The sequence below is a fragment of the Delphinus delphis genome, chromosome 2, assembly GCF_949987515.2.
Source record: "Delphinus delphis chromosome 2, mDelDel1.2, whole genome shotgun sequence".
Lineage (NCBI taxonomy): Eukaryota > Metazoa > Chordata > Mammalia > Artiodactyla > Delphinidae > Delphinus > Delphinus delphis.
In genome coordinates this window covers 154605812-154625999 of record NC_082684.1, presented here as the reverse complement: position 1 = coordinate 154625999, position 20188 = coordinate 154605812, and the positions used below count along the sequence as shown (strand labels likewise).

The window sequence follows — 20188 nt, the reverse complement described above, 5'->3', positions numbered from 1 at the left end:
CTTGGGTGTGTAATAGTCATCTCAGACTTCGGTGATGAACTAAGTGCCCGACACATAGTGGGTGCTTGTTAAATGAGGGAAGGAAGGGAGGGAGGGAGGGGTGAGAAAACTCTTGTATTAGAGCAGTGGTTCTCATCTGAGGGTAATTTTCTCCCCAGGGGATATTTGACAATGTCTGAAGACATTTTCGATTGTCATGACTGGACGGGTGGGTGCCACTGGCATCTAGTGGATAGAGGCCAGGGATACTGCTAAACATCCTACAACATATAGCGTGGTCCCCACAACAAAGGATCGGCCAGCCCAAACCGTCAGAAACACCACTGTTGAGACCTGGGTACCAGGGTAGAAGCACAGTGGGCAGGGCCATGTCTTCTCTGTCTTTTGGATCCTAGAACAGTAGTGAACACTTGGGTGGTCAGAAATGGTTGTCGAATGAATGAATGGTTAGTTGGTGGTTCAAATTGGTTGAATGGATAGATGGATGAATAAAATAAGAAATTTCCTTGTTTGTTTAGAATTGCATCTATACCATTAACACTGAATAAGCCTATGTTGAACTCTGAACTGGAAGATGTGAGACAGGATGGCCACCCTCAAGGAATTACAGCATAATTAGAAAATATAGGCATATAGTGATGTCAAAGTTATTCATGAACAATGGCAAGGTATTAAAGTGTTATATGCAGAAGAACCAAAAGGATATGAAGCAGAAGAGTGAGCAGAGTGAGGTTATACTGAGATGAAAGTTTTCAAAAAGGTGAGTTTTGAATAAATTTCTGCTGTTCAGAAGCCACCCAGTCTGTGTGACTTTGTTAGCAGCCTGAGCTGAGACAAGCCCTGTGGGAAGAGGCCTCGAACAACTGCATCATCAGGAGAGGATCAGAAAAGGTAGGGAGCCCCAGGTACCACTGCCCACCAGGGGTACTTACCTGTTTCATTTTTATTCCCCACATTGAGCCACTAACGTCGATGACAAAGAGGATGTTTTTGGGAATTGGGTCCATGTTCTCAGGAGCAAAGAAGTGGACAAAATATCCATTAAATACCTGGAAACCAGAACACACTTGTGAGCCAAACCATTAGCAATGTTTGGAATGTAGGAAGACGAGGGTCTGGGGACTGAGAGAGGAGAGGGGTGGTCACAGGGGACAGGAGAGAACAGAGGCTTGGTGTCCCCCTGCTTCTCCTTTCTCCTTCCTGCTCCCACTCTGTCCTTCCCTGCGAAGGTCTGAGCCTTCTCAGCAGTTCACCTCCTAGGCTATTTCCCTCCACTCCTTCCACCCCACCCAGTCTTCATCGAGAGCCTCCGTCCCAGGCACCCTGCTCACCGACGGTGAATCAGGAAGAGTCCCTGCTCTCCTGAGGCTCGCGGGCAATGAAGGACCCAGACAAATAAAGAGGCAATTTGAAGCACAGGGTGTTAAGTCTGTGATCAGGAAAAGTAAAAGGCTCCGAGAACACCCCCAGTGGCGGTGCATCTAAGTCAGACAGGGGCGTCTTCCCCAGGGAAAGGGCATCTACGCTGGACTTGAACGTGGGTTCATGAGTTTGCAGTTAGGCTGCCAGCATCAGGGTTGGACTGAGCTGGGGGGGTGGGGGCCAGGCCGGGGAAGAGACTTCCAGACAGTGCAGCCCTTGGCACACTTAGGGCTCCATAAGTGGTTCAGCACGATGAATTCAAGGAGTTAGGGCAGAGAACCCACCGGGCAGACCATGAAGGACCTTGATGTGCACCCTGGGGAGTCTGGGTTGTTCTAGAAGTTAATGGGAGGGGGTGGATTCCTGATTCCCCCCTCTGTCTTCTCTTGTAGATGCTAAAGACTGGCTCACCTCATTCTCTTTCCAGTGCCCTTTGGTTGCTTCCCCCAGGACATTACAGTGTCCAGCTGTCAGGTGTGTAGCTGTGGACACTTCCCGACACCCCCCCATCCGTGGAGAGAAGCACAGGCTCTTGGCTACTAAGGCCTCATTACTTTAGCACAGGGAAATATGCACACACATCTAAGACGTGACAAAAGAGGAAAGGGAAATGCTCAAGAAATCTCACAGGGAACGTAATCTCTGTGCTTTCTTTGATCATCTCATTGCAAAGGGCCTTGGAAGGTTATCGAAAATTCCCATTTTGTGATTTCCTATGGTTCTTCATTCGAGGCCTAGACGTACCTTCCTGGGACAAAGGCATGAGACCCAATGACCTTTATTCAGTTATCTTGACATAAAATGCTCGGCGACACTTAGAGAAATATGCTTTTAGTCCCCTGTCTGCAGCCTTGACACTCGTCTGGGCAGCTGGGAACTACCCAGAGGCCGACGAGGTTTATTCGGGGGTGGGGGGGAAGGGGGGGGTTATTCAACAGAAACCAGTTCTTTGGCTTTGGCGGGGCCATTCTCCCAGAGTCTGTTCTCACCCACCTGAAGCTCACCGACCTTCTCCTCTCTGTTCACATCGTACATCACCACGAGCTCACCAGCTACCGCAGTCTCGGAGCAGTTGGAACATTTTCTTTGTTGTGCTACCGTGGGCTTGAAGGTGACGTGTGCCTGGAAAGAACAGTAGTGTCACAGCCCGGTCTCGGCCCCCCTCCCTCTCCAGGTGAGGAGTTGACAGCTGCACCTTCTCGTGCACACAGGTGGAGGTCCAGGGCCATTCTGCATCCGGGCAGCATCGGTGGTCTCGTTGTTGATGGAAGGGATGGTGCCAAAGCATGTGAGGGGACGTCTAACAGCCTGCGGTGCTGCTGGCCTGGTTTCAGTCCTTTATAAGAGATTCAAAGAATTCCTCCCTTTCCCCCCATGGAAGAAACAGCTACCAGCTCTAGAAAGAGCTGCTGAAAGGTTCTTAGAGGACTTCGATCCCTCCGAAGGTGGTTACTGTTGGCCATTGAGGCAGAGAGAATTAGGCTGATATTTCTTGCTGTGATTAAGGAAAATCCACTGTGTATTATGTGAAAACTGTCTTCTTTTGGCTGCACCATGCGGCATGCAGGATCTTAGCTCCCCAACCAGGGATTGAACCTGCGTCCCCTGCAGTGGAAGCGCAGAGTCTTAACCACTGGACCAGTGGTTTTCAAGTCCCTGTGAAAACTGTCTTTTAGCTACTGCTCAAGTGAAATTACCTAGGGGAAATGGGACAGGACCTCCAAAAGGGACAGACTCTGGTCAAAATGCAATGAAACAATCCGTAATATTATTCTGTATATCCTGTGGGAGACCCTAGACTTTGCTCAGGGATCACTGTTCCTTCATATAGTTCCCTCAGCTCAGCACCTGACGGCTTTTCTATCCCCCAGAGCAGAGGAGGAGAGCAGAACCCAGGAGCCAGCGGCCACTTAGACTCTGTAACATCAATGCTTGTGGTACCTTCTGGTGTCCTTTAGATACGACGGGAACTCCATCAAAATGCCCATCAAATGTGTCCAGAACATGAAGAAATCTCATTCCCTGAGGTTCAATAATCCACACATCTACCTAGAGGTGGGAAAGAAATTACTCAAAGCATTAAAATATTTCAAGATTGAGCAAGAAGTACACTTACTAAGTCCTCTGCTGCTCTTCTCATCTTCAGGATTTCCCAAAGATGACCCAGCACGGCTCCACCATCACTTCTGCAAGTTCTTTAAATTGTGTGTGACACGATGCATCTCACCATGCAGGCTGAAGACCTTTTGGGCAACCTAGTATTCCCCTTCTATTGCTTCATTTCTCTGGGATTTAATTCCCCTTCGTCTACTCTGTTCCATTCCATTCTTATTTATTTTAAAAAATATTTATTTATTTGGCTGCACCAGGTCTTAGTTGCAGCATGCGGGATCTTTTAGTTGTGGCATGTGGGATCTAGTTTCCTGACCAGGGATCGAACCCAGGCCCCCTGCAATGGGAGCGCTGAGTCTTAACGGTTGGACCACCAGGGAAATCCCCATTCTATTCTTGTTTAGAAATAAGAATGGAATGAGAATTTTACCATGCTCCATTCATTCATCCCCTTGAATCTTCTACATCAATGGGCAAATTACAACCTGTCTGCTTCACCTTCCTATGTGTCAAATGGAGAGCAGGTCGAACTGTGCACTTCCCTGGGTTTCTTCCAGTTCTGCTCTGCCTCTTACACAAGTGGTCATGTGATGTCAATAAGATTCGAGCCAAGAAAAGAGCAGTTCAGTTCTCACGGCAAGAGGTGAAGATTACAGCAGAGGTGAGTTCAAATGGTAGCCAATGCCCTGCCGCAGCACTGCTCTCGAGGTGAAGGGAGCTGGAGTGCAATGCGGGGAACGTGGAGCAGATGAAGACGACTACCTCAACCTCCACTGAGCTGCTATTATTTGCCACCTACTTCCATAAGCTCATCTCACTTGTAACCAAGGAATCTAAGAACGTTGTAGTACCCTTTTCACAGGTGAGAAAATTGAGGCTCAGGATAGCTTGTCCCATGTGGAAGGTCAGTGTAGTGGGTTAAATGGAGCCCCCCGCCAAGACATGTCTACATCAAATCCCTGGAAGCTGTGACTACTATCTGACTTGGAAAAGGGGTCTTTGCAGATGCAATAAAGGATCTTGAGACGAGATCATCCTGTACTACCCAATGGGCCCTAAAGTCAACGACAAGTGTTCTTACGAGAGCAAGGCAGAGGGAGACTCGAGACGCTCAGAAGACACTCAGAACAGGTCACTCCCTGGTGATGTGACCAGGGGGGCAGAGATTAGAGTGATGTGGCCACAAGTCAAGGAATGCCAGCAGCTTCCAGATACCAGGAGAAGCAAGGACAGACTCTCTCTGGCAGCTTTTAGGTGCGTAGCCCTGCCAACAAGTTGATTTCAGACTTCCGTCCTCCAGAACTGTGTGAGAAGACGTTTCTGTTGTTCTCTGCCACCCAGTGTGTGGTCATTTGTTACAACAGGCCACAGGAAACTGACACAGCTAGTAAGGAAATGAGCTGGCATTGAAATCCGCAAGGAAGTGGGCTGGTTGACTCCAAACCCAGAATCCTCTCTGCACGCCACCCTGACCTGCAGTGTCGAGTGACATGGAACCCCACAAAGAGTGGGGACAGGCAGAAAGCACAGATGAGGGACAGAGCCGTAGAGGGATGGGCTCACCTCCAGGTGCTTGGCCAGTCGTCCTGGCTGCAGGTGGAGCCTGTGCTCGTAGGACCCCAGCTTCCTCCACTTCACTTCCTGGTAATGAAGTTCAAACTGCACCTTGGCTCCGGGGGCAATGTTCACTTCGGTTTTGAAGTTCTCCATATCGAGGGCTCTGCTCCTACAGGTGCAAGCCCCCCACGTGAGTCATCACAGGCAGAACCTACGCAGAGGGCAGCCGGGCTTCCCTGGGCTAGCAACCTGCCTACTGTCCAGAAGAATGAACGGTAGGTAGAGGTAACTGCAACTTCTAGATAAATTTCATTCCACCAGCCTGGAATTTTCTTCTCCTCTCCTACCTGATCTTTTTCTTCCAGAGCTTCTTACAGATTTGAGTGTCATCTGCAAAGAGCTACTAGTTATTGATCACCTATTATGTGCCAGGAACTGGACACACATATCATTGCTATTATAGCACCTCTGCAAGCTGGATCCCAATACCCTCAGTTATCAAATGATGACAGATGAGGCTCACAAAGGGTAAGTAATCGCTCCAGACCACACGGTGAATCAATTGTACGGTAGGAAATCAAACCCAAGTTTAGATGATTCCAAAGACAGCATGCCTTTCCTCTACTGCTTTTGAGACTCGTTCCAGAGATTCTTTATATTTTGAAAGTCTTCAGAAAGAAGACATCTATTATTTCATCAAATTCAATGTGTATTTCCAGCACTAATGCCTTATTTAGTCCCATACACACCAAAAGTCCAACGTGATCATTAATCTTGAGGTGTTTATGGTTTTAAAGAGAAAACAGCAGGATTGTCAAATGAGGGAGATTTGAGCATTAAGAGAAACAATGGGTGATTAAAAAACAAATTAAACAGCTAAATAAGCAAGGTGAGACCATGCATAATCGGATTGTTTGGGATCAGGGAAGTACCATGAAGAAGTGAGCTTGGGATACAGGGCAGCTGAAGAAAAAGATGAGCACAGCCGGGTACAGAGCTTAGAAGTAGAGAGCGGGGTGAGAGATCTGATGTATCTGGGTGGGGGAGGGCAGGCTACAATGCGAGCTCCGTGTTCTCTGCTGTATCCGCAGTACCTGGAGAAGTTTCTGCTGCAAATAAATATTTGTGGAATGAAGAAATAATAAATGGATGGATGATGTGGTCAAAGTGATGGGTAAAGACGGCAGAATGATACTTAAAGCACTTATTAACCTGGAGGCATGCTGGAGATGTTCCCTGGCTTGGAATTTCTCCTGTCCTTTCTCCTGGTTGAATTCTATTAATCTCTTTGGGCTCAGCTCAAACATCGAGTCTTCTGTGATGATCTGGACCCCTGGACAGAACTGTTCACTTGGTACTTGGAACTCCCATAGGGTTTTGTACCATCTCTACATTAGCACATTATACCATTATATATTACCCCATTATATATTATATATATTACACTTACCTATATAATATATATACTGTAGGCACCTATATAGTATATATGTTATAGTCACCTATATATTATATATATTACAGTCACCTATCTGTTATATATATTACAGCCATCTGTTATATATATTATAGTCACCCATAGGTTATATATATTATAGTCACCTGTATGTTATATGTATTATATGTATTATATATGTATTATATATACATATATATTATATATAAATATTATACATATTACAGTCACCTATATGATATATATATTATAGTCACCTATATGCTATATATGTTATGGTCATCTATATGTTATAGTCACCTATACACTGTCCGTTCTGTGGCCATCTCCTCCACTGGCCTGACGGTGTTTGTTGCAGTGTTGCTGTCACCTTTGACAGAGCTGGGTAGTGTTAACGTTCAGTGCATTTTTTTGAATGAATGAACACATGAATGAAATGAAAAGAACTTCAGCTAAGGGGAAATTTGGGCGTCTGGAGGAGGAGAAGGAGATGAAGAAAAGAAGATGGCAGGATCTGAGGGCGGCTTAGATACGCAGTGTGGGGATCAGTGAACATTCCTCTGACATTTCTGGTGGGAGAGGCTGCCTCTCTGAGGGTGGCGTGGCATTTCCAGTGTCTTATTTAAGACCGTAAGGGGAAAAAAATAAACAGAATCTAAACTAAGTAACTGTGCCGAAAAAGGTGCCACCCCATAAAAACAGAAGATCATTAAGACAAATTCCAAACCTTTCTTTCTGTGTTATGTGGTGCTGTAACAAGATCACCAATATTTTTCTTTCTTTCTTTTTTTTGCAGTAGGCGGGCTTCTCACTGTTGTGGCCTCTCCCGTTGCGGAGCACAGGCTCCGGACGCGCAGGCTCAGTGGCCATGGCTCACGGGCCCAGCCGCTCCGCAGCATGTGGGATCCTCCCAGACCGGGGCACGAACCCGCGTCCCCTGCATCGGCAGGCGGACTCCCAACCACTGCGCCACCAGGGAAGCCCCGATCACCAATATTTCTGTAGTTCCTCTCTGTACTCTGCTGGGAATCAGTGTTTAGTGACAGGACAGCCATCTACATGCAAGGCAAGCTATGTAAGGCTAACACGTGTGAGATCATCCAAAACTCATGTGTTGCAGGAGGCCTTAGGGAAACAGGAACGGAGACACCTAACTCTGCCACCTGAGGATGAGGTTCTGTGCCTTCTCGGAGGCTGGTTTTGGGGTTGAGTGGGGGCAGCAGTGGATGAGGACCCCCCCCCTTACCTCACCAATCCAGCCATTTTGCCTTTTGCTCTGGCCTGCGAGTAGAGGGCTCGGCCCACCGTCTTCTCCTTAACATAACTAGTAAATGTCGTGCCATCCACAGTCCTAAAAAATGACAGAGGGCCTACAGTTGGTCCAAATAGTAGTCTTAGCGCAACAAACAAACAACAAGCCAACAACGCAACCAGGTGGACTTAATGAATTATTTAATTATCATTTTGAACCTGCAGGAAACACAGAGACGTTGCATATTTCACAGGAGTCCCTTTATCTGTTAGTGTGATTAAGAGAGGTGAGGTGGGCTCCCGTCCTAAAAGCTTCCTCTTGCATATTGTAGTGTTTAAAATGTTTCTTCCTAACGTTCATAGCAGCACTATTTACAACAGCCAAGACACGGAAGCAACCTAAGTGTCCATCGACAGAGGAATGGATCAACAAGATGCTGTACATATATACAATGGAATACTACTCAGCATAAAAAAGAATAAAATAATGCCATTTGCAGCAACATGGGTGGACCTAGAGATGATCATACTAAGTGAAGTAAGTTGGACAGAGAAAGACAAATATCATATGATATCGCTCATATGTGGAATCTAAAGAAAATGATACAAATGAACATATTTACAAAACAGAAAGAAACTCACCAACTTAAAGAACAAACCGATGGTTACCAAAGGGGAAACGTGGAAGGGGGAGAGGTAAATTAGGAGACTGGGATTATCACATACACACTAGTGCGTAGAAATAGATAACCAACAAGTACCTACTGTATAGCACAGGGAACTCTACTCAATATTCTGTAATAACCTAAATGGGAAAAGAATTTGAAAAAGAATAGATGCATGTATATTGCAACTGAATCACTTAGCAGTACACCTGAAATTAACACAACATTGTAAATCAACTATACTCCAATATAAAAAATTTTTAAAATGTTTCTTCATTTTCCAGTTTTACCCTTCAGATTAAGGGTTGTTCTCTTGTGCCTCCCTTTGGAATGACAAATGTGCCTAGGATTGGTGACTGATAAGTCACTAGTTATCTGGCTGACTTTCAGTTTATAAGATCATTCTCCTGTGTGTTAAGGATCTGGGGTGGCCTGGGGGCATTACACTCTCCTGTGAGGGTGGAAAAGAGCAAGGAAAGATGAAGAAAGGTGCCTGTCAATCTCTTTGCACAGTTTGTGTTTATCTCTCCAACATCTCCCTCGGGGACCTCTGTGTGCTCATGTCACCTCTGTCTCTTAGCTGGCCGTCACCTAATCCGTCCCAATAATGGTTAGCTGGAGCAGTCGAATGACAGAATTTTAAAAGCAAAATGGAACATCTGGGCTTCAAGTGGGCAGCATCTCTCCCCAAGGAGGTATTTAAAGTGCATGGAGAAATTTTTGGCTGTTCTGATGACTGAGAAGGGCTGCTGGCATTATGGGACGACCCCAAGAGTGCTAGACATTCTGCAACGTGAGGTGGAGTTTCCTGTCCCAAATGCTAACAGCATGCTTGTCAAGCACGCTTGGTTCACCTCTGTAGGTGAGAGAAATAAGAGCCAAGGAGACAAGCGACTTGCTTGAGGTCACACACTCGCTCAGAGGCAGAGCTAGAACTGGACCCCGAGTGCCCAGGTCGGCACTATTTCCATCAAATCATGCTAAGGTTCGAAGACCAAAAAGTCTTTATGACCAAAGGAAATAATCTCTAATGGTGGAATATTTGGAACCTTGATAAATAGGCAGGAGAAGTTTTTTGACTGGAGATGGAGGTCTGTGCGGTTCATATTAAATTGTGGTGATGTAAGGAGCTATCTTCTCTGATTTATACATTCAGCCAGGAGTACAGAGAGATCAAAATAAACATATTTCACAATTCTGTCTTTCATCACCTCAAATCTTCTAAGGAATGAGATGGGGACAAAGGGAAAGAATGAAGGAAAACAGAAAGATGAGATACCTGGAATATCTAGTCATATAGTTTAAAAATAAGAATTTATTAAACTAGCTTTAATATAATTTTTTAGACAGTGTCATATAATACCACTACATAAAATCTTTTCCTTCTACATTTGCTTTTTAGAAAAGGCTGACTAAAATAATTTTTTTTGTTAATAAATTTCTCAGACAATTTGAAGGATTCAAAATCCATGAATTCCAATTCCAATAAGTCCAATTCCAAGTTACAAATTGCCTTTTGTTCCCCTCACCTTTGTTTTGTTTAGAAAATATAATTAAAATGGCTCTGCCATTTTTAGAAGCCAAAGTGCTTGGTATTTGAACCTTTTATTTTATTTATTCCTCTATTGGCAGAACAGGGAAAGTTTACCCTTGATGAATGAAGCCTCAGGGTGGGAACAATATAACTGGCCTTCACTATTTGAAAGACATTTGGGTGGTTTAAAATTTTTTTATTATGGAAATCTTTAAGTATACAAAAAAATAGAATAATGTAAGACACCTCCATGAAACCATCACTGAGTTACACCATTATCAATACTCAGCCAACCTCCATTGTCTATACCCCCTCCTTCCACCTCATTTATTCTGAAGCCAATCTCAGATAGCTGACCATCTCATCCTTGAACACTTCAGTATGCATTTTGTAGGGAATTTTTTAAAAGTTCTTTTGTGAATAGAACTAGAGTCATTGAGTAGGAAATGGAACGGATTTCCATTAAGTGGCAGAAATAATTCTAAGCGCTGCCAACCACTGAGTGAATTGCCTTGGAAAGTAGTGAGTTTATCATCAAGGAGATATTCAAGCCAAGCCTGGGTAATGCTCACTAGTCAGCGGCTACACAGAGGAATTCAAGCACTGGACACGTGACTGGATTTAATCCGCGGTTCTCCACTTCTTTTTCCCCGTAAAGAAACATGTGATAGATGATGCTGACCTGCAACCTCCTACACACTCATATACGGTTTCCTGTAACCCAGGGCAACTCCATATATTTTTCTCTCCCCAAGTAAGTGGGAGGTTGTTACCACAGAGATAGGCTTAAGGATGCTTTAATTTATCAGAAAAGAAAAGTAAATGCTTCACAAATTCTGTTACTCTGAACAGAAGCAAAACACTGGGACCCACCCCAAGATGACTCTTGATGTCCAGGGGGTCCACAGCTCTGAAAGCGAGAACCACTGGACTAGGTGGCCATTAAGGTCCATCCTAACTGTGACGGGGTTCGATTCTTTGAGCAGAGCACATCCAGTTTCTGGTTCTGCACAGGAGTTACTCACATGGAGAAGTTGGAGATGAAGGCTCCTTTGGGAATCTGCACATCGAACACGACATCCTGAGGCTGTGGGGAGTGGTTCACCACTTTGGCCTGGATGACAGTGTTGGCCATTCGGGAAGTGACAGTAGACCGGACTTTATAGCTATAAAGAGTCACTTGATCAACATCTTCCTGTAATTGGCAAGAAAATACAACTGTACTCAGAGAAAAATGACACAGAACTTCACTACGTATTCAACGCTAACATTGGTCCATTTGATTACAAACAATTCTAAGGCATCGGTAAGCATATAACTCAGGTATTACTAAGCATTCTCCTAACTTCTTGGAATACTCCTCAGGCAGAAGCCTGAGATAGCTTCTTTTTTTTTTTTTTTTGTCATTAGTAAACTTTAACGTGCCCTTTTCAGAACCAAACAGATCAAAGATTAAAAAAAGCAAAGTCATAAATTAAATATCAATAAAAATAAAAAAGTCAGAGGAAATATGAAATTAAAATAAATAAAATTTAATAACAAAAGGCCTGAGATATCTTGAGATGCCTTTCAAGCGCTATGAGTCTATTAAAAATGATTAAAGGTTAGACTACGAGGAGAAAATGGTTGTGGGGAAGCAAGTTTGGATTACGAAAGTGCAGGAAATAACTTCGAATGCAGGGCCAGAGGGAAGGAAGGATGCAGGACTGCAGCGTTGGAAGGGGACCTGGGCACTTCCAGCGGTACGGTGGGGTGGAAGACACATGTGGTCCCCAGAGCCCCACACTGCCACCTACCTTCTTCAACCTGATCTATTGTAATTTCACCTTCTTGCAGTCCTCTTGTCCTTTCCCAAATTAAAACAAAATATGAGAATGCTGATGGATGTGAGCAAAGAACAGAATATCTTGCAGAGGGCGTTTTGATGCAGTTACTGGTCCAGTACTCGGGACCCCTAATCCCAATCCTTCTCTACTGATTTAAGGCAGTTCTAGTATCCGTATGCTCAAAGACAAAGTACTGCAAACGCACATCTTTTAGGAGGTGACTCTAAACAGTCAGGATTATGGCAGTGATGTGACCGACTAGGTTTTGCTTTTTTCTCCGAAAGGTTTTGCTTATTTCAATACTAGGTGTCATATGCCTCAACTTTGTCATCCAAGATTAAACCTTTCAACACATTAACATCCAGCCCACCTCAAGCTGAGATAAAACCCAGGCTACGTTGTTTGTCCTTCTTCCCCCCTAACCCAGAGCTTCTCACAGTTGCTGTCAGTTCAGAGCAGGAAGCCCAGGGAACCCCTTCCTCTTGATGTTTTCTTGCCACAGGAAGCTCCACTCCGAACATCTCAGGGAATCGGGCCATTTCATGTATAAGAGTGCTTTTTCCATACTCACGGCTTTACCCTCCAAAGCTGTTAGGTGTCCTATTTTAAATCAAAACTATTCTGTTGGAATAAATACACAGTTTTTATTCCAAAAACACCTACAATGTTGTCAAAACTTGCGAAAGTAAAGAGAAGGGACATTTTCACTCCTGGGGACAGCTCTCCCGGCTGCATACAAACTGCACCCTTTCATGCTGAATTTTAGACACACTTCCAAACAGAACTGGGCAAGGGGGTATTTCGAAAGTCAGGTAAACATTCTCAGTGATGAAGACAAAGGAGGCACCCGTATTGATTTCTCGATAATAGGTAACAGAAAAGTCATTCAGACATCAATTTTTAACAAAATCAAAGTAAACTTACCATCATTTCTCCAGATTCTCCAGAAACACTCCTCTGTGAAAGGAAGTTGGATAATCATTCTTCAGAAGCGTGTTGCTTATTACCTTGAGGGCAAAAACTGTTTTCTCAAAATATACTTTCTCAAAAGATATTTTTTCCTTCAGTGCTGAGCTATAATTCATTCACGGGAACCAAGACATAATTACCAAATATTCTTGAATGCTATTTTCCCACTGGTGTGTTTCTGTGAACAAATGTCTCAGTCACTGTTTGGTTGCATGCCCACCATCCTTCGATACAATGCTAAAACCTATGTTTTCAAATGAAAATGTTCAACCAAACTTAAGCTGAGTAGCACAGATCACCTTTACCCTGTCTATTTGTCTGATTGTTTTCTCAGCAGCAGAGTCTTTCTTCAAAGTCAGGCAGTGGGAAGGCATGTCTGTCTCTTCCACTAGATGAAGCTACATGGGAGCAGAGACTTGGATGCGTTTCCTCCTTGGTGTAGCCCCTGAGTCAAGCACGGTGGAAAATCCTGTACTCAACAGCTATGCTAGAGAATTACAGTAAGTCCCCTACATACGAACCTTCAAGTTGCGAACTTTTGAAGATGCGAACGTGCATTCCATCAACATCAGGCATGAGTGAAATTGCAGCTTGCCCTCCGTCTCCTACTTCTGACGGTCCTTCAGCTCTACCATCTCCCACCTCCTCTCCCTCCTCCAGGCAGTAACTCTCCTTTCCTGTTCACTCGATGCCATCCCCTTTACGCCAGCTGTTGTACTGCACTACTGTACTTTTCAAGGTACTGTACTGTAAGATTAAACATGTTTTCTTGGGACTTCCTGGTGGCGCAGTGGTTGGGAGTCCGCCTGCCAGTGCAGGGGACATGGGTTCAAGCCCTGGTCTGGGAGGATCCCACATGCCGTGGATCAACTAAGCCCATGTGCCACGACTACTGAGCCTGTGCTCTAGAGCCCACGAGCCACAACTACTGGGCCCATGTGCCACAACTACTGAAGCCCGCGCACCTAGAGCCCGTGCTCCACAAGAGAAGTCACGGCAATGAGAAGCCTACGCACCACCATGAAGACCCAACACAGCCAAAAATAATAAATAAATAAATAAATTTTAAAAATTAAACTTAAAAAAATTATTTTAAAAGTTTTATTTTTTGTGTTTGTTTTTTATGCATTATTTGTGTGAGAAGTATTATAAACCTATTACAGTAGGTTTATAGCCGATTGTGTTAGTTGGGTACCTAGGCTAACTTTGTCACGCTTACGAACAAACTTGCTGGACGTGCTCTCAGAACGGAACTCACTCATATGTAGGGGACTTACTGTATCCACATGAATGACTGTCCTGTGGGCATGGAAAACTGACTGGCTTTAGAGTGATGGGTGAACCTTTAATGTCAGATGGATTTTAAAGTAATAATTAAGGTGTGGGACATTAGCTTTGCTTGCCTGATTTGGGGTGAGTTGAAATTTTAGGGGGTATTATGTGACATAGTGAGGCCAACGACTGCCTTTTTCTAGACTTTTTTAAATTGGAGCATGGTTTATTTATTTATTTATTTTTGGCTGCATTGGGTCTTTGTTGCTGCACACAGGCTTCTCATTGTGGTGGCTTCTCTTGTTGCAGAGCACTGGCTCTAGGCACGTGGGCTTCAGCAGTTGTGGCTTGCTGGTTTCAGTAGTTGTGGCTCACGGGCTCTAGAGCTCAGGTTCAGCAGCTCTGGAGCACGGGCTTAGCTGCTCCGCGGTATGTGGGATCTTCTGGGACCAGGGCTCGAACCTGTGTCCCCTGCATTGGCAGGCGGATCCTTAACCACTGCGCCACCAGGGAAGCAGTGTTAGTTTAGTGTTAGTTTCAGGTGTACAGCAAAGTGATTTGGTTATACCTACATATATAACTATTCTTTTTCAGATACTTTTCCCTTATAGTTTATTACAAAATACTGAGTATAGTTCTCTGTGCTATACAGTAAGTCCTTATTGGTTATCTATTTAATTTTATTTATTTTTTGGCCGTGCTACGCAGCTTGCATGATCTTAGTTCCCCAACCAGGGATCGAACCTGTGCCCCCTGCAGTGGAAGCGTGCAGTCCTAACCACCGGACCACCAGGGATGTCCTGGTTATCTGTTTTATGTATAGTAGTGTGTATCTGTTAATCAACTTCCTAATTTATCCCTCTCCCCCTTTCCCCTTTGGTAATCCTAAGTTTGTTTTCTATGTCTGTGGGTCTTTTGGACTTTTTGAATGCAATTCCATACGATGATGTTTTCCCTTTTAGATGAAGACCCTGACATGAGGACTTGCCTATTGGGTTTTAATACTATCGGTCTACAAAAAGCCTGGACTTGCAGCAGGTCAAAAATTCATACCCGCACAAAAGATGTCATAGGTCAGCTTAGAGTTGCTTCCACAAATACCTCCTTTTTTAGCACCTGGGCTCTACATGGGAGAAGCCAACCTTTCTTGGCCCCCTGGAGAACTCACCCCATGAGTTAGAGCATTTTGTCTGTGCTGTTGCTGGCATCCGGGAGGAGACCGCCAGCATGGTCAGGTCCCCTGTGCTCTCTGAGCAACTCCCCGAGACAGTAGAGACCATGACTAGGTAGGAGACCATGTGTGGCCCCAATAGGAAGTGTCCTAAGAGGAAATTCTTCCATATAAAGCAGTAAAACTATCCCATAATCTTAAACTTTGAAGAAAACACATAGCAATGTATTCTCTAAGGGACCAAGGTGACCATTACAGTTTGAAGATGAACAGACAGCCGTGTGGAGGCTTCCCTTTATTTCAGCTGGACAGTGTTTCCTCCAGGTGTAAAACCAGCAGACTCTTTGCTGCTAAAAAAACATGCTCTTGAGAAAATGTAGCAAAAATCATCTCAACCCTTTTCTTATTTCTTCAATCATGATCTCTTTCACTTATTTGCCCTTTTGGAACTGAGGTTTACTGTACCTGGTACCTCCGGTTCTCTGGCACAAATTGAAATTTGCCTGGGGCCAGTTCCATAAGGTCTCCATATTCTGCAAACTTAAAAAAGAATTTAGGATGTTTATTTCTATCAACAAAAAGCAGGGAGCTGGTGATAGGCATAAGGGACTGTATTCAATATATTATTTTGTCTTGTTTTCTATATCTCTGGGCAATCTCATTTTTTCAAACAATGATTTCTTTTTTTAAAATTGAAGTATAGTTGATTTACAATGTTTCAGGTGTACAGCAAAGTGATTCAGCTATACATATACATATAATCTATTCTTTTTCACTATCTTTTCCCATACAGGTTATTACAGAGTATTGAGTAGAGTTCCCTGAGCTATACATACAGTAGGTCCTTGCCATTTATCTATTTTATATATAGTAGTGTGTATCTGCTAATCCCAAATCCCTAATTTATCCTTCCCCCCTTTTCCCTTTGGAACTGTTAAGTTTGTTTTCTGTGTCTGTTACAATGATTTTTTTTTTTTCTCTCTAGTTGCAGAGAGCAGGGGTTACTCTTCATTGCAGTGTGCGGGCTTCTCATTGCGGTGGCTTCTCTTGTTGCAGAGCACGGGCTCTAGGCATGCAGGCTTCAGTAGTTGTAGTACATGGGCTCACTACTTGCAGCATGCGGGCCCTATAGCACTTGGGCTTCAGTAGTTGTGGCACATGGGCTCAGTAGTTGTGGCTTGCGGGCTCTAGAGCACAGGCTCAGTAGTTGCGGTGCACAGGTTTAGTTGCTCCGTGGCATGTGGGATCTTCCCGGACCAGGGCTCGAACCTGTGTCCCCTGCACTGGCAGGCAGATTCTTAACCACTGCGCCACCAGGGGAAGTCCCTACAATGATTTCTTTAATATATTTGTTTGCCAGTTACTTCTCAGAGGTGAGTAAATGAGAGTTAGTATCTCCAAATTTGCTGGAAGCAGGAGTTCATTTCTGAGTTTGCCTGAAGATGATGGAATATCCAAGTAGGAGTTACAGTAGCCCAGTGATCAGGTAGGTGCCTGGCAGAAGTACTGGGTAGATCTTGGGGGCATCAGAGGTGTCTTACTAGGTAAATGTGGGCCATTATCCATTGAGTTAGAAATGGCAATGTGAAAGGAATGCCAGTAAGTGACTGAAAAAGCACAAACACATTTGGATATCTTGCCTCCAACTCCTGGCTTCGTCAATGAGATTTCCAACGTATTCTGGTAGTTTTTAAAGTGTTAGAAAATATGATAGTTTCTAGGCAGACAGGGTGATTTTTTTTTTCTTGCAAATATGCCATCCTGTTCTTTGGCATCTTTGTAGGTAATCCACTCTGTAAGTAGCACAAGCCGCTGCGCCTTCTAGGATATTCCCAGAATACATGCTGCTTTTCTGGCATCAAAATAGCTCTTGGGGCTTCCCTGGTGGCGCAGTGGTTAAGAATCCGCCTGCCAATGCGGGGGACACGGGTTCGAACCCTGGTCCGGGAAGACCCCACCCACCCCTCGGAGCAACAAAGCCCATGAGCCACAAATACTGAGCCTGCACTCTAGAGCCCGCGAGCCACAACTACTGAAGCACGCACGCCTAGAGCCCGTGCTCTGCAACAAGAGAAGGCACCGCAATGAGAAGCCCGCGCACCGCAACAAAGAGTAGCTCCTGCTCGCCGCAACTAGAGAAAGCCTGCATGCAGCAGCAACAAAGACCCAACGCAGCCAAAAGCAAATAAATAAATAAATTTATTAAAAAGAAAAAAAGCTCTTGTATGACTTTCAGTCCAAGGCTTTCAATACGTTGGGGATGATCAAGGGTCTGAAGTGAAGACCTTGAGCTCCCCAGGAGTAATTCCTACACTCTGCCCGTCCATTTACCCAATCTTCCCCTTTAACAGGAATATTAAGTGTCCTTAATTTGGAAATCATTTTCACTTAGGTATGACAAACAAAGTGCTTTGAAAATGACTTTTCTATATACTCTTAAGTAAAAGAGTGATAGTGATATTCCATAATAACAGTTATGAGAGCTAATAATTATTAAGTTCTTCCCCAGCTTTGCACTGTGCTGGGTAGTTTACATATGTCACTTAATTCTTACAACAACCCTTTGGGTTAGATCAATTATTATCCCCAATTTTTTAGATAAGGAGGGGGCAGCTGTACTTCGTAAGCGGTACACTATGGGGTCGGGCTGTAAACTTGGTTCTCATGCAAAACCTGTTAATGCTCTAAAGGGTAAATATATGTTCCAGAACTTATGGTTACCGGGGGGGAAGGGATAGTTAGGGAGTTTGGGACTGACATGGACACATGGCTATATTTAAAACAGATAACCAACAGGGTCCTACTGTACAGCACAGGGAACTCTGCTCAATATTATACAACAACCTAAATGGGAAAAGAATTTGGAAAAGAATAGATACATGTATAATTGAATCACCCTGATGTATGCCTAAACTATCACAACATTGGTAATCAACTGTACTCCATATAAAATAAAAAGTTAAACATCCTTATCACAAGGGGAAAAAAACTGTAACTATGTATGGTGAGAGCTATTAAAGACATTGTGGTGATCATTTTCCAATATATACAAATATTGAATCAAAAAAAGGGTAAATACAGGTTCCAGTGATTATAATAGTGAACACGTCTACGCAGATTAATTTTATCATGAATTTCCATTCCACACAGAATGCTGTCCTTGAATAGCAACAGGTAACAGGTTATTTACCAAGCTAACCTTTGGAGCCGACAGCAAGGAAGTCTTCTGGAAGTACTTACTTCTGAAAGTCCGTTAGTGGGGATTTCGAAGCCCTGTGATTCAGAAAGGAGGAAGCAGACGAGAAAGCACACGAGCCCCTTCATCGTGCTAGGTTGCTCTGCCCAGCTCTCCAGTGCCGGGTCTGGGAGGAGCCCACTGCTCCCTGAACCACGATCAGAGGCACAGCAGAGCCGTACAGTTGGTTTTCAAAAAGAAAATTGAGAGAAAAGAGAAGAAGAGAGCTCTCAAACTTTGTTCCAAAACAGGAAAAATATTTGTTCTGGAGTTCAAACTTAAGCTGGGGAGGGGGGGTGGGTCACACACCCAGAGGTTATTCAAACAGCAGAGCTGGGGGCAGTCCCTGGGCTGTGAGAGTAAGGCAGGGTCGGACAGATGTGCAGTGCTTTTTTCTTTTTTTTTCCTTTTGCTGATTTCTGTTCATCTTAAAATCAGAGAGACCTAAGATCAGCGTCATCTTCTTTGAAAGACCAGGTGAGGCACGTGACTGAGAAATCGAGTCAGAGAGGAAAGAGCTAAAGTGAAAAGCTTCTGGAAACAAAATCCTTTGGTTTAAGTGAAAGCAGGAGGAATTTAGGAAAAGTGGGAGAAGAAACCCCACGGTTTTCTGAGCAAAGCACTCACTGGCAGTGTCTCTCCCTCTCCCTTTGAAAACCGAGAACCTACTTCATGAGAGAACTGGGCAAGCAGCAGTGTGGGAGGTTAGGCACCCCTTCAGCAAGGAAGTTTCAGGAACCTCTTTGATTAAGAGAACAGAGTCTGTTCCGGCTGCCCCTGGTCACTCTCACTCAGGTCAGCGGAAAATCAGTTCTCCCCATCCCAGAACCAGAGACAGCCCAGCCTGGAATCCCTTCCCACCCATGGTCATGAATCCTAATAACAATGTTAACTAGGATTTATTGAGCCCTTTGTGGTGTCATGCACTTTTACCTACATTAACTTTAACCCCCTGTTTTTATTCAACTATAAAAGAGCCATGTGAGATGTGTACTACATTTATCTTCATTCACAATGGAGGAAGGTAAGGTTAAGTATCAATAGCTGATTCCACATTTCATAGTTAGCACGTGGAGACTTAATTCAAGGTCAGCCTGACCTCAAATCCTTTGTTGTTCGTGACCACGTCCAGGAGAGGCAGCCTGGGGTCCACCTCTGGGATCAGTGTTCCAAGTGTGAATTTAGACTAATTACCTGTAGTTCCCAAGCTGGGTGGCCAGTGTACTTGATGAGCCTCTACTCCAGACATCTGCTTGAACAGAGCCATGCTGTGGACCTCAGTTTGGCCAGCTCCCATGTCTTTTCTGGCAGTTTCCTTTGCCAGGATGGAACTACGGCTTCCTGCCCGAGGTCCCTGATCCATCACCTGGTCCGGGTCTTGCTGCTGAAAAAACCTCTACTTTCTCAAAGTTCACTCCCACAGGGGAACTTTCACCCACATGCAAACAGAAAGTCTGCGATGGCCTTTGAAACCTGGTGATGTAGGGCTGTTTCCACCAGATCCGTGCCGACCAGACTCAGCTAGCTTCTGTGGATCCCAGTCACTCATCTTGAGGATTACAGTGAACCCAGGACGAACAGGTCACTTCTCTGAGATTGCCCTCTGATTTTGTTCAAAGGGACATGGTTTAAAGTTTATTTCAAAAACAATGCAAGTGAAAAGAGGAAATCAAAACCATGCCAAAAAAGATAAACTGACATATTAAAATATGCAAAAT

The 20188-nt window shown here is 44.3% G+C and overlaps 1 protein-coding gene across 2 annotated transcripts in view; it reads right to left on the bottom strand.

Annotated features, from left to right (window-relative positions):
• The window catches only part of ITIH2 (inter-alpha-trypsin inhibitor heavy chain 2), a 37535-nt gene extending 18829 nt beyond the window's left edge, over positions 1–18706 (bottom strand). The window contains exons 1-9 of one of the 2 annotated variants that reach the window (XM_060006019.1): positions 18476–18706; positions 15701–15775; positions 12748–12780; positions 11023–11192; positions 7794–7898; positions 5098–5260; positions 3364–3471; positions 2416–2544; positions 933–1049 (exon numbers count right to left, since the gene is read on the bottom strand). In XM_060006019.1, the coding sequence (XP_059862002.1) occupies positions 933–1049; positions 2416–2544; positions 3364–3471; positions 5098–5260; positions 7794–7898; positions 11023–11192; positions 12748–12780; positions 15701–15775; positions 18476–18559 (984 nt within the window). In that variant the 5' untranslated portion in view covers positions 18560–18706. The remainder of the gene's footprint in view (positions 1–932; positions 1050–2415; positions 2545–3363; positions 3472–5097; positions 5261–7793; positions 7899–11022; positions 11193–12747; positions 12781–15700; positions 15776–18475) is intronic. The other variant, XM_060006020.1, reaches the window with a different exon arrangement.
• Between the last annotated feature and the right edge of the window lie 1482 nt (positions 18707–20188).